At 33.6% G+C, this 19,859-nt stretch overlaps 1 protein-coding gene across 1 annotated transcript; it reads left to right on the top strand.

Moving 5' to 3' along the window:
* Positions 1 to 771: 771 nt before the first annotated feature.
* LOC139844944 (NAC domain-containing protein 100) lies at positions 772 to 3,363 on the top strand. The gene is made up of 3 exons (XM_071835163.1): positions 772 to 1,028; positions 1,830 to 2,095; positions 2,578 to 3,363. Exons 1-3 carry the CDS (start codon positions 872 to 874, stop codon positions 3,088 to 3,090), a joined length of 936 nt encoding a protein of 311 aa, XP_071691264.1. The 5' UTR covers positions 772 to 871; the 3' UTR covers positions 3,091 to 3,363.
* The last annotated feature ends 16,496 nt before the right edge of the window (positions 3,364 to 19,859 follow it).

Genomic DNA, 19,859 nt, shown 5'->3' with positions numbered 1-19,859 from the left:
GAGAACAAATAATTGATAACAAGTAATGCGTGTCATCGAAAATCTTTTCATTTTGTTGAAAGCCGTAAACTGATTAGTATGTTAGAAAAACTTACATGTGAGAATTCGATTTACCCAAAACCAACTAGTTTGTAACGCTGGATTTAGACTTACTGAATTGGTTAGTATTCTAATGGTAGAAAACGAGAGGGTCCTCATTACAAGTCCCTTTAGACAGAACGCGAGAGGGTCCTCGTTACAATTGGGGCCGGCTAATGATATCGATTTAACTATAATTATATTCCACTAGTTTCATTACTAAAAAGACAACTAGACATAATCTACCAACGAAGCATTGCTTCAACGGTACCCGGCCCTTGTGATCCCTTGGTCCCACATATGTAAGTGTTGGAAGAATGACGACTACGCAGGCTCGAATCTGGGTGCTGGCATATTGTGGTGATTTATGGGTGAAGGTGTTTCGCTAGGCTCCAGTGGCATACGGGGTGCGACCGGATGGGTTAACAAAGTCAACACAGGGCTTGCATATCCCTGCGGAAACATATGTTTTTTTTGGAAGAACTATACATAATCTAATGTAAATAGGAAGGGCATTTAAGTGAAAGCACCATATGAAAGAAAAAGACAAAATGGCAAATATTATCCACTATTTACCAAACCATCTTTGTCAAAGAGTTAGCTGTTATAATCAAACTGAATGAAGACTAATAAAGAGCTAGGTGGCTGCTTCTTGATGAAGGCTTTGAGGTATTTTTGTGTACAAAATCACAAGTGGGATGCTCTACAAAATCTACTCATATAATCTTCTCTAATCCAACCACTAAATATACATATACTACTTGCAGGCAGACAATTAGAACTTTAATTAAGGATGGAAGAAAGTCTTCTTCCTCCTGGATTCAGGTTTCATCCAACTGACGAAGAACTCATTACTTATTATCTCTGTCAAAAGGTCTCTGATTCAACTTTCACTTCAAAAGCAGTTGCTGATGTTGATCTTAATAAATGTGAGCCGTGGGACCTCCCAGGTATGACGTTTTTCTTTCCTCCGTGTATTCAAAGGGAAAAACCTTTTAGTCCAGTAGTTGGGGCCATGAATTCTTTGCAAGAGGTCTCAGGTTCTAATCATGTCTAAGACGAATATTTAGTGGTGGTCAGGGATGAGTTGGAAACGGGGCAGGGAGTAATCGTGCTGGGCTGCGTACATCAGAGTATGGGGTCGGATTACTCGCCCTACCTGGGTAGCCCGAAGAGGAAAAACCTTCTACTTTTTTTCTGCGTACTAAATTATGTGATTTGTAGGCATAAGATCTCGTTTTGACCACGTACATCCGAGTAAAAATATACCCTTTCCACACAGCCTGAACATGGAAATCTTTATCCATTTTAGGTGTTACTACTCGATAGTACTTAGCATTTGGTTCTAGTTGGTTAAAATATACGAAGTACTACATGAGTTTGTTCGATATATATATGATGCCATCAAACAACCACGATGAAGTTAGAACTATTTGGTGCATGTACTAGTTTAGCTTTGATTTTTTGTTTCCATACATTGTTAACCTTTTTGGCCTTTTAATTTGAATGTATCTATTTATGGTGTCGCTAGCTACTGCGGTTAACTATGTTTTTTGGTTGTATTGGTAAAAACTAAAAGGTACGGAGTAGAATTTTAGTTGTTCGAGTGGAAGTTAGTAATATATGCTAGGAGGTAGTTTGAAGTTGTTCAGAAAAGTTTATATAAACCAAAGACTATACTATTACACACATGTGAATTGCCAACCAAAAATGATGTTATAAAAGGACTGAAATCTTAGATTTATATGCAGCCAAAGCTTCTATGGGAGAAAAGGAATGGTATTTCTTCAGCTTGAGGGATCGAAAATACCCAACAGGACTACGTACTAACCGTGCAACTGTGGCCGGATATTGGAAGACAACAGGAAAGGACAAAGAAATATTTCGTGGGGACGTGTTGGTCGGGATGAAGAAAACTCTGGTTTTTTACAGGGGTAGAGCCCCAAAAGGTGAAAAAACCAACTGGGTCATGCATGAATATAGACTTGAAACTACACATACTTTTAAACCTAACAAGGTATGTATAAATCAAATGTATAACTGTATTTAACTATTTACATGACCAAAAGGGTATACGTATCTCAATTTTTGCTGTTATATAAAGTGGATACCAATCATTTGCATCTATCGCTTTAAACATTAACATGTTAAAGACACTTCACCGTAACACATTCCAAAAATAAAAAGGTTCATATATCTATAACTCTGTTCTAAACATATGAAATTGGCATACATATGTTAAATAAATGGATATTTCTAACAACGGCCCTTATGACTGTTGTTAAGGTGCATTAATGCGTTGTACAAAGTGGTTAATGTTCACTTTTACATCATGGTTATTAAAAAAAAAAAAAAAAAAAAAATGTACATGTCTTTTTAGCACCTTAATGACAGCCCTAAGGGCTGTCGTGGGCTGTCATTAGAAAAATCGTAAATATATTTGCATCTTGTCCTATTAAAATACTAAGCCATTTGATCATATTTCACCGCCTTTTACAGGAGGAATGGGTTGTTTGCCGAATCTTTCAAAAAAGTTCCGCAGCTAAAAAGCCAATGGCCTCAGTATCATCTCCTCAGTCGATGGATTCGCCTGGTGACACTAACGTGATGATGAATGATTATGAAGATTACGAACTACCAATGTTAAACTCAATAGCAAACTCAAGTAGTAACCTTTCATTTCATAATTATGCCATGGACAACACAAATCTTAACACAAACATGAATCTGAATATGAGTTTAGCAAGCGGTCTGCCCTCTCTGTCATGGCCGTCGGCAAACTTACTGAATCCAAATCTTCCAATGAATGCGTTGATTCTTAAAGAACTGCTACTTAGAACCTACCAACAAAGAGAAGCTGCAAACTTTGATATTCAATTAATGTCACAGGGGAATATTTCACATTTCAACAATGATGCAAGTCCGAGTTTACACGCAGCTTCTTCTATTAGAACTTATGAATCTCTGCAGCAGCATAATCAGGAGCAACCATTCAACTTGGACTCTATGTGATATTTCGGAACTAACAGTTTATCATTCATCATGGGGTTAGATCAAGATAAATATGGAGGTAATTATAATTATGAAAAAAAATGAACTAAACCTCCTTGGTTAGAATCATTTTGATGTGGGATTAGGGTGGTATAAATCATTATGATTGAGTGTTTAAGTTAGTGTGAATAAATGTTGATTAACAGAACAAATCATGTAACAGTTATGTGTAATTTCGGTTTGTACTCAACCTTTTTTACTTCACAAATGTACAAAAAAAAATCTGTATGGTAACCAAATTACCAAAATGTTGCAACTCGTTATCGGGGATCTAGTTTTCGTGGTACTCTTCACTTACAGCAATTTTGGGCCAATTCAACACCTTTTAATTAGTAAGCGCCCTTTGGACTTTGAATGTCCTAAGAGGACTTACTATTGAGATGGTTTTTGGGAGAAGGTTTGAAGTTGAAGTAAAATGTAAATATATAATATACTAATACTAATGTGGAAGACAATAAATAATAAATATAAATAAGTGTGATTTATTTAGAAAGTGAAAAGGATATTTGCAAATGTGATTACCTAGTTATTGAACCCTCGCTTCGCGCCGGGGGTTCGATTTTTAATGTATTTTATTGCGTTTAGCAAAATTATTTTGTGGCTAACGATGATGTCGTTGAAGCAAAACTCGAGTCGAACTAAAAGGTATAACCCGTGAGAGATTTAAATGTTATTTTAAATTAACAATATATGTGCATCTCCGCGTTTCGCTATGGAATTGTCGACTTTTAAAAATTTAACGCAAAATCAACGTGTATGAAAAGTACCCCAAATATTTAACGTTTTTTAAAAAGCGTCCGTTTTGCGTATAGCTAGTGACATTGTGTTCCTAAAATTATTTCGAGTTTAACGATGGTGTCGGAAAAATTTAACTCATTGCGAGCGAGAAGATATGACCCGTTGAATATTTGGGTGGAGTTTAATTAAGATTTTTTATGAAAATGGTTATTTGACACTTTACCCCCCTGTTTTGAGGGTCGATTTGAATTTTTCAAAAAAGTGTGGGGAGCCTTTGTTGGTAAAATGAAATTTAGTTAAAATTAAAAAAAAAAAAAGATGAAAAGTCGAAAATGCTCCTGGTACTATTCATAACTTTTGTCTATCCGTTAATATGTAAATTAGGGCATGTTTATTATTCACACTTAAAAATCTCTGACTTAAATACGAAATTGGTCCTTAAAGTTTATACCTTTTTTCGTCCTTGTCCCTAAAGTTTTATTTTCCCATATTTATCCTTAATGTTTGGATAACGTTTTAAATTCTTCCCTACTTCTTACTACCGTTATATCAGCGCCGTTTACTCCTTATCACGTGATTTCCACCTGAGGGTAATATTGTACTTTTGCGTGTTTGTGTAATATAATATAATATAATATATATTATATATCTATTATATTATATATATTTATATACAACATATACGTCCATAAATGAAATCCCAACTGCTAGTTCGTATAATCCCCTTTACAAACCCTAATTCGCTGCTGTCTCAATCGTCCTTCTAAAACCGTACTTTCAAAATTGCGAAAATGGTTAATTGTTTGTGTGGTAGACAAGCTTTTCTTCGCACATCAAAGACTTTAAAAAACCCTGGAAGGAGATTATATTGCTGCCCAATTTTGTTTTAGTTTTAAATTCGTTTTGCCTTTTTTGTAAATATGAATTGTGAATTGTGATTTCAACACTAATGTTTGTATGTTTGTATAGTGGTCCAATTGCAAATTTGTACAAAGGTATGACCCACCTATGATGGATCGAGAAGCACAATTGGAGATGAAGAAAATGCTTGAAATGAAACTCGAGATTGAGGAACGAAAAAGAAGACGCCTCCAGTTTGTAATAATATTGTTGTGTTTAGTTATTATGTATTGGATAATATTTTAGTAGTAGTAGACTCAAATGCAAGATTCAGTTTGTAATTTTGAATGTATTGTGTTCCTTTAGTGAATGTACTCTGATCCATTACTATGATTCATCAATGAAAAGTATGAGTATCGATTAGTTTGATTCTTGAAAAAAAGTTTGCCTTTGTGAATAAATGTTATTATGGCAGTCCACATTGTCTTGAGTTTGTGAATGTATTATGTACCTGAAGTTTGATCACTTTGTTTTGGTAAGCTTTTGGCAGTCCAGATTTTGATAAGCTTTTGGCCGTACATATTTGCAATTGTACATATTTGTTTATGCGGTTTTAAGTTTATGCAGATCTCCTTCATTTGATTCTTTATGTTTGTACAGTGACAAATGTTCAAACTGTTTATACAATTGTTCACAAATGTTCAAACTGTTTATAATTGCTTCTTTGACCCAAAATAAAAAAAGCAATCTTTAACCAAGTTATGAACTTCAGTTTTTCGTTGCCATTATTCAACAACTTTATGGACAAAGAATCAATATTGACCCAAAAAAAAAAAAAAAAAAAATTTATTAACCATTATAAGACCTGCTTATTACACAAAGCAACCTGTAACCTCCATTTGTATGCTGAATATTTGGCACACAAACAACCAGTTCAATAAGTGGAACATAATAACCAAATAAGAGTACTTAAAATAACTTCAAAATAATCAAATTAGAGTATGTATTTGACATGCTCATTACAGTCATTAAAATACCAAATAAGAGTACTTCAAAATACCAAAATAAGAGTATGCATTTGACATGCTTGTTACAATCATTAAAATAACAAAACAGAGTACTTCAAAATAGCCAAATAAGAGTAGTACACAACTCTGGATATTGGGCTGTAATCGAATTATAAAGAAGAGTATTAGTAGTAAAAGTATTTGCAGTAACATTACTAGTGCATATTTGCAGTCAAATAAAAACAGTAGCATAAATTAATCAGAATATGGATGAATCCTTACAATATAATTGATTCAGAGTAGTTGTATCCATGTTTCTATACTCGGTACGTATGTTGTACAACGGAACATCCAATATTGGTGGATCCATATTGGATTGAAGAGGTTGAGGTTTGTTTGATAAGTTTTACGTGAAGAACCGAGAAGAAACTGAATTCTCAAAGACTTAATAACCAACAGACGTGTTTGTGTGCAATATTAGCGGCAATACTAGGGTTTAATAGCAAAAGACTGATTTATCCTTGTTTTAAAATCACTTGATAAGGCACTAACGGATTGCATATAACGGACGTTAACCTGGGGACCAAATTGAAACTGAATTGTAACATTAAGGGTTGGGGTGAGAAAAAAAAACATTAGGGACAAGGATGAAAAAGAAGTTAAACTTTAGGGACGAAATACGTGATTAAGTCAAAATCTCTTTTTGTATAGTTCTTAACTTAGTAATTGAAAGGGCATGTTTATTATTCACACTTAAAAATCTCTTTTTGTATAGTTCTAACTTAGTAATTGAAATTGTTGTTTTTTGTCATTTAATTTGGAAAATGGTCACTCTATAGGAGACATAGAATGAGAGATTCCTTCAAAACAAAGTTATATGAAAAGAACATTTATTATAAAATAAAAGTAAACAGTCTATTTGTGATTATGATTATGAATGAAACTAAAATACAACATAAAGCAACAAACTCAAACAAAACAAAACTTAAATGACATTTCCCGGTTTTACTAAGCGATGCGTTTTTCTGAAAAATACTCTGAAAAAGTCAAAACCAGAGCACGTTATCACGTAATATGTATCACATATTAAAATAATAGGTTTTAAAATATTTATGGATCAAATTCTTATATGACAAGCTATGAATTCAGTTAATGGTCGTTAAATATTTAATTGAAAATTGGGGTTCGTTGCAAACACATGCATTGAAAATGACTCCAATGAATTATCTATATTTGGTGCTTGGAACAAATGTTTGAAGGTGACTTTGTTTTGTTTGTTCTAAACATATGGATGAGCTATTCCACCTCATGTTTTCCATTTTGAAGGAGCTAAGATTCGTCACTTAAAATTATTTCAATGCGTCACAAGATCTTTATAGAAAAAGTTATATTCTTGGAAAAAAAATATTTATTTATTATTATTTTTCTAAGGACTAAGGAATCTGATTGATTTTCTTCATCACATATTTTTATACATCATATACATCTTTAACTGTCATCTTTAACTGTGTAAATTTTGTGCATATGTAACTTTTTTTGCCTTATTATTATTTGACAATTTTTGTATATATATTGATGATCAATGATCAATTTGTCAAGGAGACGACCAAAGATGACCCGACTATATAATCCCCTGTCAATGAGTTGTTTTAGTTTGACTTTTTGACTCTTTATTTGTTTGTTTGTTAAATATTTCACATGGAACCATGGGAATACCATTTGATGGGAAAATAAGTCGCAACGGGTAATTTGACAAAGCGGAAATAGTTAGACAAATATTTCCCAACCCGTATATATCAAATCCAACCCAAATCAGTCTCAAATCAGCAAATAAAGGAATAATTAAGCACACACAAAAGACACGAGCTTTTTACGTGAAAAACCTCTCAAAATCGAGAGTAAAAATCACGGGACCCGTAGGCCACTTAAATTTTACTATCACCAACAAGAGAGCAATACAATAGGTCTTCTCTAGATCAACTAGAGGTATACAAAATCATCATACTCTTGAACTATTACAATCAACAAGTAAATGGAACAACTTAAAGACAAAAGAGGAACTTTCTCACCCAAAAAAACTGCTGCCGTTCAACCTACTGTAAATCGAGCTACAAACTTTTTTAAATGAATTCAACGGTTGAAAAGCTTGGCCCAGATGTCAGGAACACGCTGTCCAAAAATGGTGAATATTCAAAGGTCGGATCTCCGGAGATCGTCCTATTTGTGAGCTGCAGTCTTCAAATACGGGAATTGGGTTTCACTCTTTTTTTCTTGATCTCTCCTCTCTCTTGTGTGTCAAATGGCTGCACAAAATCCTTATAAATGATGCCCTAAAGATACAAGGCCAGGGAAACCTTGTATGGGCCTATTTGTTGGGCATTGGGCCTTCCTCATAATTCGAAACCCAAACTAAAACCCAACAAATCTCCCCCTTTTCGATTATGAGGAAGAGATGGCCATTCCGGCGATCGAGCAACAAACCTTGAACTTCTCACTTGCCAAAGCTTTTGTACACATATCGAAACCATTATCATCAGTATGAACTTTATCAAGTTCAAACAAACCATCTTCAAGACACTCTCTAATCCAATGATACTGCACATCAATATGTTTTGTCCGCTTATGGTACATAGAATTTCTAGCCAAGTGAATCGCACTTTCATTGTCACAAAGAACCACATATCTTGATTGCTTAAACCCAAGGTCTTGTAAAAACCTTTTCATCCACAAACGTTCTTTGCATGCTTCTGTTGCTACCATATACTCAGCCTCGGTTGTAGATAAGGCAACATACTTTTGCGACCTTGATTGCCATGAAACTGCTCCCCCTGCGAAGGTCATCAAATATCCAGAAGTGGACTTCATGTTATCTTTGTTTCCTGCCATATCTGAGTCTGTATAACCAACAAGCATCGGCTCCCCATTTCCAAATGTGATACCCAACTTAGAAGTACCTCTTAAGTATCTCAGAATCCATTTAACTGCTTCCCAATGCTTCTTACCCGGATTTGACATAAACCGACTAACAACACCTACCGCATGAGCTATATCAGGCCTAGTACACACCATAGCATACATCAAGCTACCAACCGCTGAAGCATATGGAACTCTATCCATCTCCTCAACATCCTCCTTTGAAGAAGGGAAATCTCTATCAGTTAGCTTAAAGTTCATAGTAAGAGGGGAACTAATCACTTTAGCTTTTTTCATGTTGAATCTACTAAGCACCTTTTGAAATGCCCCGTTCATATTAATTATAAACGTTTCATATTAATTGGTTTCTTTGCGAGGTTTTGACCTCTATATGAGACATTTTTCAAATCTTGCATTCGTTTTTAAAAACAACCATAACCTTTATTATTGAATAAAGGTCTTAATGACATAATTTAGATTGTCTATCAAAGACAATCTCCTCAAATAAATAAGTTTTTACACAACCCATTACAATATGATCAAATATATTACAACAGATACTCCGAATGCAAGTTTAAACAATATAAACAATTATGCCTACTCTAAATCTTGACCTTGGGTTGGCATACGACAGCGAAAACATTTTTAATATTAACCTGAGAATAAACATGCTTAAAACGTCAACAAAAATGTTGGTGAGTCATAGGTTTAATTTCTATAAAATAATCATACCATTTAATAAGCCACAAGATTTCATTTAATTAAATGCGCAGGATCATTACAACTGCAAAAATCATTCATACGATGAGTCGCCTAGTATACGACCTTAACATAGAGCGCTTAAGATATCTGGCATCATACATTCCACTATTCAAATGTATGACAAGAACCCTTCGAAGTACTAAAGCATTTCCACTATTCAAAAATGGGGGTGGTTGGTGCCCGTAGATCTACCTTTAGGATTCGCATCAATTAGTGTTTTTCACTAATTATTAGGTTACCAAGCATAATAATAATAATAAGTACAGATATCCGGTATAACAAACAATTGTAGAATGTAGTTTCATGAACTTGTGCTTATTTTGTAAAATATTTATAAATTTGCATGTATTCTCATCCCAAAATAATTTAGATAGTAAAAATGGGACTATAACTCACTTGTGATGATTTCCGAATAGATGGTGATAAGACTTGGCCTTTTGACAAATTCACGAACCTCAAATCAAATGAGTAAAGTTGCTGGAGAAATAAGGAGAATATCTTGAGTTCAAAGATACCCTTGATTGCTTGAAATTCTTGAAGTGTTCTTGATCAAGCTTTGTTATGATGATTATAACTTGGATTATGAGACCAATACTTGCTGAATTGAATGGAGGTTTGAGAGAGTGTTTGAGTATGTGTTTAGAGGGTAAAATGATGTAGTTAATTGGAATGAAATGGATGGTCATTTATCCTACATGTTGGCATCAAAATGGGGACAACAACATGGCTCCATGGTTTGTAATTTTATGCATTTAGTCATACTAGTTTCCAAGTCATGGTTCCAACAAGTCTACATCATGTTTATACATGTCTCACAACTGATTAAGGGCTGCTAAGATCAATTATTTGGTATGTATATACCCATAGTAAATACGTATAGAAGCTGGGTATTATACGGGTATAAATACCGTATGAATACGAATAGGATTCTTGATAAAATTGAATGAGAAAATGAGTATAGCTATCTTTATTGAGTATAAATATATTGATATATATTATTAAGTCTTTCAAAAGTGTATTAATACATATTAATACAATACATATACATACATTTTAATTTAGAAGTTATTACAACGTTAATCGTTATGTATATGTATATAGTCTTGAAGTCTTTAAGTTAGTAATCTCATTTTATGTATATAACCAATTATTATTATATATAATGAGATACTTAAATATCATTTTAACAAATCATAAGTATATATATATATCCATATATACATCATTATATAATTATTTCAAATTATGATGTTCGTTAATCGTCAGACAGACTGGGTGGTCAAACATTTGCATGAAATCCATTCCAAATATATATATATATATCTTGACAAGTTTGATTGCTTAACATGTTGGAAACATTTAATTATGTAAACATTAATCTTCAATATATTAGCGGAAAATTCCGGGTCGTTACATTACACACCCGTTAAATTAAATTTCGTCCCGAAATTTAGAATAGTACATAGTTAACGTGCGATATCGGAAAACAAATGTGGGTGCTTCAGCTTCATTTGGTCTTCTCGTTCCCAAGTGAATTCAGGTCCTCTACGAGCATTCCACCGAACCTTAACGATTGGTATCTTACTTTGTTTGAGTCGTTTGACCTCACGATCCATAATTTCGACGGGTTCTTCGATGAAATTTAGTTTCTAGTCAATCTTAATTTCGTCTAAAGGGATAATGAGATCTTCGGTAGCTAGGCATTTCTTCAGGTTCGAAACATGAAAGGTGTTGTGAATCTTTTCTAATTGTGGAGGTAGTTCAAGTCGATAGGCCACCGGCCCAATGCGTTTTTCGATCTTGAATGGCTCAATGTATCTTGGGCTCAATTTCCCTCGCTTTCCAAAACGAATAACACCTTTCCAAGGTGATACCTTAAGCATAACCATATCACCCTCCTCAAACTCTAAAGGTTTCCTTCTAACATCCGCGTAGCTCTTTTGCCGACTCCGGGCTGTTTTCAATCGTTGCTGAATCTGAATGACCTTGTCGGTAGTTTCCTGGATAATTTTCGGACCTGTAATCTGTTTTTCCTCCACATTACTCCAACAAATCAGAGACCTGCAATTCCTCCCATAAAGTGCCTCGAATGGTGCCGCCTCAATACTAGAATGATAGCTGTTGTTGTAGGAAAACTCAGCTAATGGTAGATGTCGATCCCAACTGCTTTCAAAATCAATAACACATGCTCGTAGCATGTCTTCGAGTGTCTGAATTGTCCTTTCACTCTGCCCATCAGTTTGTGGATGATAGGCAGTACTTAAATCTAGACGAGTTCCCAACGCTTCGTGTAATGCCTGCCAGAATCTAGAAGTAAATCTGCTATCACGATCAGAGATAATAGAGATTGGTATACCATGTCTAGAAACAACTTCTTTCAGATATAATCGTGCTAATTTCTCTATACCATCCTCTTCTTTTATTGGCAGAAAGTGTGCTGACTTAGTAAGACGATCGACTATTACCCAAATCATATCATAACCACCTGCGGTTCTCGGTAACTTAGCAATGAAATCCATGGTAATGTTTTCCCATTTCCATTCTGGGATTTCAGGTTGTTGGAGTAGACTCGATGGTTTCTGATGCTCAGCTTTGACTTTAGAACAAGTCAAACATGCTCCTACATATATGGCTATATCGGCCTTCATTCCTGGCCACCAAAAGTTTCTCTTGAGGTCTTGGTACATTTTCCCGGCTCCGGGATGTATTGAATATCTGGTTTTATGTGCTTCATCTTGTACCACTTTCCTCAAATCCCCATTCCTTGGTACCCAAATTCTTTCAGCTAAATACCCGGTTCTGTCTTCCCGAATATTAAGCTGTTTTTCTAATCCTTTGGGTATTTCCCTTCCAAAAATTCCTTCCTTCAAAACCTCCTGTTGTGCCTCTTTTATTCGAGTAGTAAGATTAGTATGAATAATCATGTTCATAGCTTTTACTTGAATAGGTTCTCTTTCCTTTCGACTCAAGGCATCGGCTACCACATTTGCTTTCCCTGGGTGGTAACGGATTTCACAATCATAATCATTTAGCAGCTCAACCCACCTACGCTGCCTCATATTTAGTTGCTTTTGATTTAAAATATGTTGGAGACTTTTGTGGTCAGTGTATATGATGAACTTGACCCCATATAGATAATGTCTCCACATCTTTAATGCAAAAACAATGGCGCCCAATTCCAGATCGTGTGTGGTGTAGTTTTGTTCATGAATTTTGAGTTGTCGAGAAGCATATGCAATCACCTTCTTCCGTTGCATAAGAACACACCCAATGTGACGACCCGGAGATTTCCGACCAAATTTAAACTTAATCTAAATATGATTTCGATACGATAAGCAAAGTTTGTAAAGTTGAGTCTTAAGAATTTTTTTTTTAAACTGTTTACATAGTCATTTGACCTTCGACTGCTCTCGACGATTCACGAACAATTAATTGTAAATAGATATGTGTGTATGTATATATAAATAATAATATCATTTGATGTATTATATGTTGTTGTTATAAAAAAATTAATAAATTAAAAATAGGATATTATAATAATTATTATTTAAAATATATTTCTATATATAATTAAAGTATATTAAAAATAAATATTAAATGATTGTAATACTCGGTTGATGTTTCGATTGATATTAAATAAATTAAATTCAAACTTATGTAAATTTAAAAAAAAAAAAAGGTGATCCGAAAATGAGTTATATAAGTTATAGGCTTATTAAAAGTATATATAGGATCTAATTATTTAATTTTAACACTTTTTATATTTTACCCATAAATGAGAGGGACAGTTGATGTAATATTTATTTATTAAATTAATGACTGAATTTTATACCATAAGAACCTAAATAAATAAAGATGCTTAAATTAAAAATTTGGGATTTTTCTGTGGACATTTTATCCGCCACTAATTAACAACGGGGTACGATTTAGCATTTCCAAGTAAGGTTGTCGGTAGAAAACTCCAATAGAGGAGGCTGCTTCACTGTGTGATACTGTTTCAAATTGAGTCCACTTGTGTGATTCTGTTCCAAATTGGGTCTACTAATAGATTACATATAAATATAAATATAATATATATATAGTTACATATATTTTGTGCAGATATATATAGAGTATAGATATTCATGAACTTCACCACTTCACCCTTTTCCCCATCATGAAACCATACAACCACCATCCGTCTCCAACCGTCCACCAATAACCGCCACCTTGCACACCCAATCACCACCACACTAAACCACTTTGAATCACCATTCGACAACCCACCATCACAATTTCACTTTCATAACCACCACCTGCAAACCATATTGTTTCTTATATTTCCTTCTGTTTTTGTCAAGCATCAAACATAACCACCACCTTCACTCCATGACCATCGCACCTGCAATCACCAAGGTTATGTTTCCGTTTTCTGTTTCGAGCATCACATAAAACCGTTTAATGGTATTTATTTACTTTATATTCTATCTGAAATCGTTTAAAACATTACCCAACATCATCTTAAATCATCAATATTATTCGATGTTACATATTTCTCCTCGATGAACTAATCAAACATCAAAACCCATAATCATCACGTCTTCTTTTTCCTTCATTCGAAGGTATAACTTACGATCATACAACCCACCACAACCATCAAAACAAACCACAAACACCGGGATCCATTTCTACTCCTCCAACCCATTTAATCACCACCATCATGCGCCATCTTAACACCATCTCCAACCCACTTCTTGTGTTTAGTTTTCTACTTTCTAGTTCCTTTTGAACACAACTCAACCAAGAATTATTATATGCTTTTGTTTCCCCTCTGTTTTCTTCCTATCTCGAACAAACAGTGAACCACAACTCATACCATAATCAATTACAACTGTTATTAAAGTTGTTACTGCCGCTGTGAAATTCCTTTCCGTGTTCCAATGTTTAAGATAATGAAATCCCCATAATCAACCCACCTCCTTCACTCTCATTTTCTCTATCTTATTTTTTTATCCGAATACTATAAAAGGAGGAGAACAAATTATATAGTTTGTACAATGTACATATTTTTGGTGTTATATAAATCGCTTTAATTATTCAAGGGGACATGGTATCACTTGTGGCCAACAACAAATAACTTTAATCATCCTCTTGGACGTGGACTGTTTTTTTTTCTTTCTTTGGGACGTTTGTAGGGACGGGATTTGGTAAGTGTAATTTAATCATATTAGATAATGGGGATGGATGAACGAGACTTTTTGTAAACAACCATAACCGACACCCACTAGAAGATAATCCCACTAGATTGATTTAAGGCATAAAATAAGGATAATGATAATTGGAGGTGGCGGCTTGCATTTTTTTCCTATTATTAAACTACACGAACTGAGTTTAGGTTGCTGTTGGGTTTTGGATAATGCTTTGGACCGTAAATTTGTAGACTTACTAGATGGGTTTTCTTAATTGTAATTGGCTATTAATGGGGCTTTGAAGAATTAAAGTTTAGGCCATTTTAGATATAATTAAAAGATGATTAATTTACTAAGTTATGATCATCATATTATTTTATGGAAGTAACATTGATTAAGGATGATAGTTATGTTAATGATCGAGTGATGATATAGAAATGATACGATGATAAGCGAACATGATGGGATATGATCATACTTTTAAGAAGAAGGAGAAGAAGACCAAAATATAGAATAAAAGAATTTAAAGTCCTTAAAATAACAGATAGTAACTGGCAGAGGATTGGTTTGGGAGTGTGTTAGGGGAACGCAGGGTCGTGGGTTCGAACCTAGGTTGCTGCAGTTTATATTTTTTTATCAACAAATAGCTGCTCAGGTTGGGCAAAGTGTAATTGAGCTGTTAGGGCTTGAAACAGAAAACGGATTAAATCAATTAGTTTGGGTATTAATTCATGAATGTAACAACTGGAGCATTGGTTTGATATGTTATCGGGTTAGCGGGATGTAGCGGGTTTAAACCCGGACTCGGGCATTTTTATTAAGGGGTATTTTTTTGAGGCAGTTTACTTATTTATCATTATCATTATCATCATCATCATCATCATCATTATTATTATTATTATTATTATTATTGTTATTATTATTATTATTATTGAAATGATTTTTATATAAAAACATTATTATTTTTAATATTATTATTATTAATTTACATTATTATTAAAAACTATCATTATTACTATCATTACTATTTTAATTATCATTATTATTTCAATTATCATTTTATTATTATTTTTATAACAAATAAATATTATACTTATATTACATATAATTATATACTAAACATATTAACATTATTTTTTATAAATATTACAAATAATAAATTATTGATAAAATACTAATATACATATTAAGATATCTACATGTATAAATATTAATCATTTTAAATATATACAAATTAAATACATATAACATATAAACTAAGATATATTATATATAAATCTGTTCGATTACAAATATATGTGTTAATACATTAATGATATAGGTTCGTGAATCCGAGGTCAACCCTACTCTTGTTAAATGACGTCATATGTATTTTTACTACAAAATACAGTATGGTGAGTTTCATTATTCCCTTTTTAAATGCTTTCGCAATATATATTTTTGGGACTGAGAATACATGCGCTGTTTTTATAACTGTTTTACGAAATAGACACAAGTAATTGAAACTACATTATATGGTTGAATGATCGAAATCGAATATGCCCCTTTTTATTAAGTCTGGTAATCTAAGAATTAGGGAACAGACACCCTAATTGACGCGAACTCTAAAGATAGATCTATCGGGCCCAACAAGCCCCATCCAAAGTACCGGATGCTTTAGTACTTCGAAATTTATATCATGTCCGAAGGAGGATCCCGGAATGATGGGGATATTCTTATATGCATATTGTGAATGTCGGTTACCAGGTGTTCAATCCGTATGAATGATATTTTTGTCTCTATGCATGGGACGTATGATTATGAGAAATGAAAGTATGAAATCTTGTGGTCTATTAAAATTATGAAATGATTCTTTATGATAAACTAATGAACTCACCAACCTTTTGGTTGACACTTTAAAGCATGTTTATTCTCAGGTACGAAAGAAATCTTCCGCTGTGCATTTGCTCATATTAGAGATATTACTTGGAGTCATTCATGACATATTTCAAAAGATGTTGCATTCGAGTCGTTGAGTTCATCAAGATTATTATTAAGTCAATTATATTTGGATATATTATGAAATGCTTTACATGCCTGTCAACTGTCGATGTAACGAAAGTTTGTCTTTTAAAAACGAATGCAATGTTTGTAAAATTTATCATATAGAGGTCAATTACCTCGCGATGTAATCAACTGTTGTGAATCGTTTGTAATCGATATGGACTTCGTCCGGATGGATTAGGACGGGTCTTTACAGTTGGTATCAGAGCGGTGGTCTTAGCGAACCGGGTCTTGCATTAGTGTGTCTAACTGATAGTCGTTAGGATGCATTAGTGAGTCTGGACTTCGACCGTGTCTGCATGTCAAAAGTTTTGCTTATTATTTCGTGTCAAAAATTACTTGCTTATTATTCTTATAGAATCACTTGCCTATCATTCTTAGTCTAGACACGTTTTACTGCATTGACTGCATGAATAGTGTATAGACAAAATTTATATCTTAGCGTATCTGCTACTACATATCTTAGCGTATCTGTTACTGTAACTTTGCCTGACAACTTCCGTAGATTCCTCCGTAACATATGGGATTTTAGTATTATATATGCATATGTAAATTATGTATTGTAGAGTACTAATCTATATCCTATAATCTATTTCTTATCGAAAATTCTTCATCTGATCGTACGAGATGAATCCTGCAACCAGTTTGAGTCCCTCATATTCCGATAGCTATTCCAATAGTTATTCCGACAGCTATTCCGACATAGATGTTCACCTAAGCTCCGAAAACAGCGTCATCAGCATGAATCAACCAATCAGCCATTATCAATTCATCTGATGGGTTCGTAGTCAACTTAATTAATGGAAATGCGCAGAAGGCAATCCCTTCCACCAACCGAATTCACCTCTTGACAATGAACCTGAAGCGTTTACCGGCGAACCTGTTCGAGACACCATTTTCAGTCTCCTTTCTAGGGTAACTCAACAAGATTATATTCTATCCACAATTCTGAACCTTATTCATCCACTCGTTCTGACCGACAATCATCCTGAAGTAATAAGTCAACGAACTTCGCGCTCGAATAATCAATTCAGAGAATATGGTGCAAAATGTACCAGCTTCAGCAACATCACCAGGCACCAACAGTACCATCAATAACAGCACCAGTACCATCAACAATACATGCTTCAATATCATCATCTGTACTTTGAGTATGATCTTCGTTCTACGTATCGTTCTATCTCATTTATCTTCGTTCGATATGACGAATATGTAATCTCTAAAGTTTTAGAGATTATTTATTCTAGTTCCAACCGAAAAGCAAATGAGTTTGATATCATATTAATTCATTAAATCCATGATTACGCCTGAAGAAAATATATATGTATATATGTTTTCATAGAGATTGTAATTAAAAATTTTATTGTACAAACTGTTAATGGTGAAAATATTTTAACGGGTAGGTAATACCCGAGGAATATTTAGATTTCGCATTAATAAGTTACACTGTACATTCAACGAATCTGATTCAGCTGTTATTTACTATCCTACTTATAACTACAGCTATACGAATCCGTTCACCACAAAATAACCATTTTCATTCAATTTTATATTTGAATTTTAACCTATCAGAATCCAACAAGTGGCATAATGAAGAAAACATTTGACAAAATAAAATTTGTTAGAAACAAACAAATTAACTATGAGAAATTTTGTTAAGAATCCACGCTAACTGTTCCTAGCTAATTGTTCCTAGCTAACGGATTACATTTTATTTATCGCAATTTAATTATCGCAATTTACATTCTTGCAATTTTAATTCGTCATTTAATTTCTGTTATTTACTTTACACACTTTATTTATCGTTATTTAATTTCTGTTATTTATTTTTACGCACTTTAAATATCGGGACACATATACAAGGTTTTGACATATCATATCGACGCATTTATATATATGATTTAGAATAACCATAGACACTCTATATGCAGTAATGAACGAGTTCTCTATACAGGGTTGAGGTTGATTCTACAATAATATATATAATTTGAGTTGTGATCGAGTCTGAGACATGTACACGGGTCACGATACGTATTAATTAATTCGAATATTACATATTAAACTATATATGAATTATTGGACTGTTACTGTGGACTATCGACTGTGGACTAATAGCATTGGACAATTAAAATGAATTAAAATTTTGATTATAACATATGAAACTAAACATTTCTTCAAGTTTGCCACTTGATTTCATCTTAAACCTCATTTGTATCTTGACGATTACAATTTGCGTTCAAACCTATCATAATTCCTGAAAACACCTCAATCGAGAGGATGAACCAACCGCACTTCATCTACGGAAGAAAAGATTTATGCATATAGTTATGCACCTGAAAAATACTCTGAATCTGATTAAACGTTTAGTACATATCTGTGCTAGCTCCTTTGGCGTTGTTATTACCGAAGATAACCTTACAATCCCTTTCCAAAGTAGCCAATTTTGTCACAGCTTCAGCAAGTCAACTTCGACTTTTCGTTCGGAACAACCTTATCATCAACTTGATATATATGCCTACTCTTTTATTGTTACCAAGGAACCTTTTATATTCTACCATATTACCATCATCGTTTAATCATCTAAAAACAAAAGTCTCATAAAACCACCTCGGATTGATAACCGATGATTCAAATATCATATCATAGCATTAAATGTTGAGGAAACAGAAAAATTGTAGATGGTCTAAACGACCAAAAGTTTGATGATAAAGAAGGGAGTGTTAGAAACGCTCGATAGAAAATTTGGTACTGAAAAACAGATTGAGCAAACCATGAAGGAGACCAAGGCCAAATACACGGACCATACCATATATTCAAAGAATCCAAGTAATTCTGGATCCGATGAAACCTTCAACGAATATCTTGCTCCGTACACATGTTAAAATCTTGCGAAAAATCTTTCTTCATCAACCATCGAACTTAGAAATTCCAAAATATCATCATAAATATCTTCGATATTTCTGAAGATATTTTCATAAATATTCTCGTCCGAAATTATTTATCACTTCGTGCTATCTATATTACATCATAAAGGAAACTACTTTAGTTTCTAAATTTCTTTGGAATTTGAGTTTGAATTATGAATGATTTTCAAGTAGTGTTGGAAATTGATGCATGAGTTAGTATAATATAATGACACTTGATCAACGTGATTATATTACAGTAGGTCATGCTGAGTTTCTAATGGAACGTGATGATTCACAGACCCTAACGTCATCATGTGCCATGTTACATAAATCTTTCATTCTACTTAACTCTT

The sequence above is a fragment of the Rutidosis leptorrhynchoides genome, chromosome 4, assembly GCF_046630445.1.
Source record: "Rutidosis leptorrhynchoides isolate AG116_Rl617_1_P2 chromosome 4, CSIRO_AGI_Rlap_v1, whole genome shotgun sequence".
Lineage (NCBI taxonomy): Eukaryota > Viridiplantae > Streptophyta > Magnoliopsida > Asterales > Asteraceae > Rutidosis > Rutidosis leptorrhynchoides.
Note: the sequence above shows the minus strand (reverse complement) of the source record. Positions and strands in the feature narration are given on the sequence as shown.

Bases quoted from the DNA above. Each gene is read 5' to 3' on its own strand.
- LOC139844944 (XM_071835163.1), top strand. From the start codon at position 872: ATGGAAGAAAGTCTTCTTCCTCCTGGATTCAGGTTTCATCCAACTGAC. The intron at 1,029-1,829 runs GTATGACGTTTT...ATTTATATGCAG, and splicing joins TGAGCCGTGGGACCTCCCAG to CCAAAGCTTCTATGGGAGAA. The intron at 2,096-2,577 runs GTATGTATAAAT...CGCCTTTTACAG, and splicing joins ATACTTTTAAACCTAACAAG to GAGGAATGGGTTGTTTGCCG.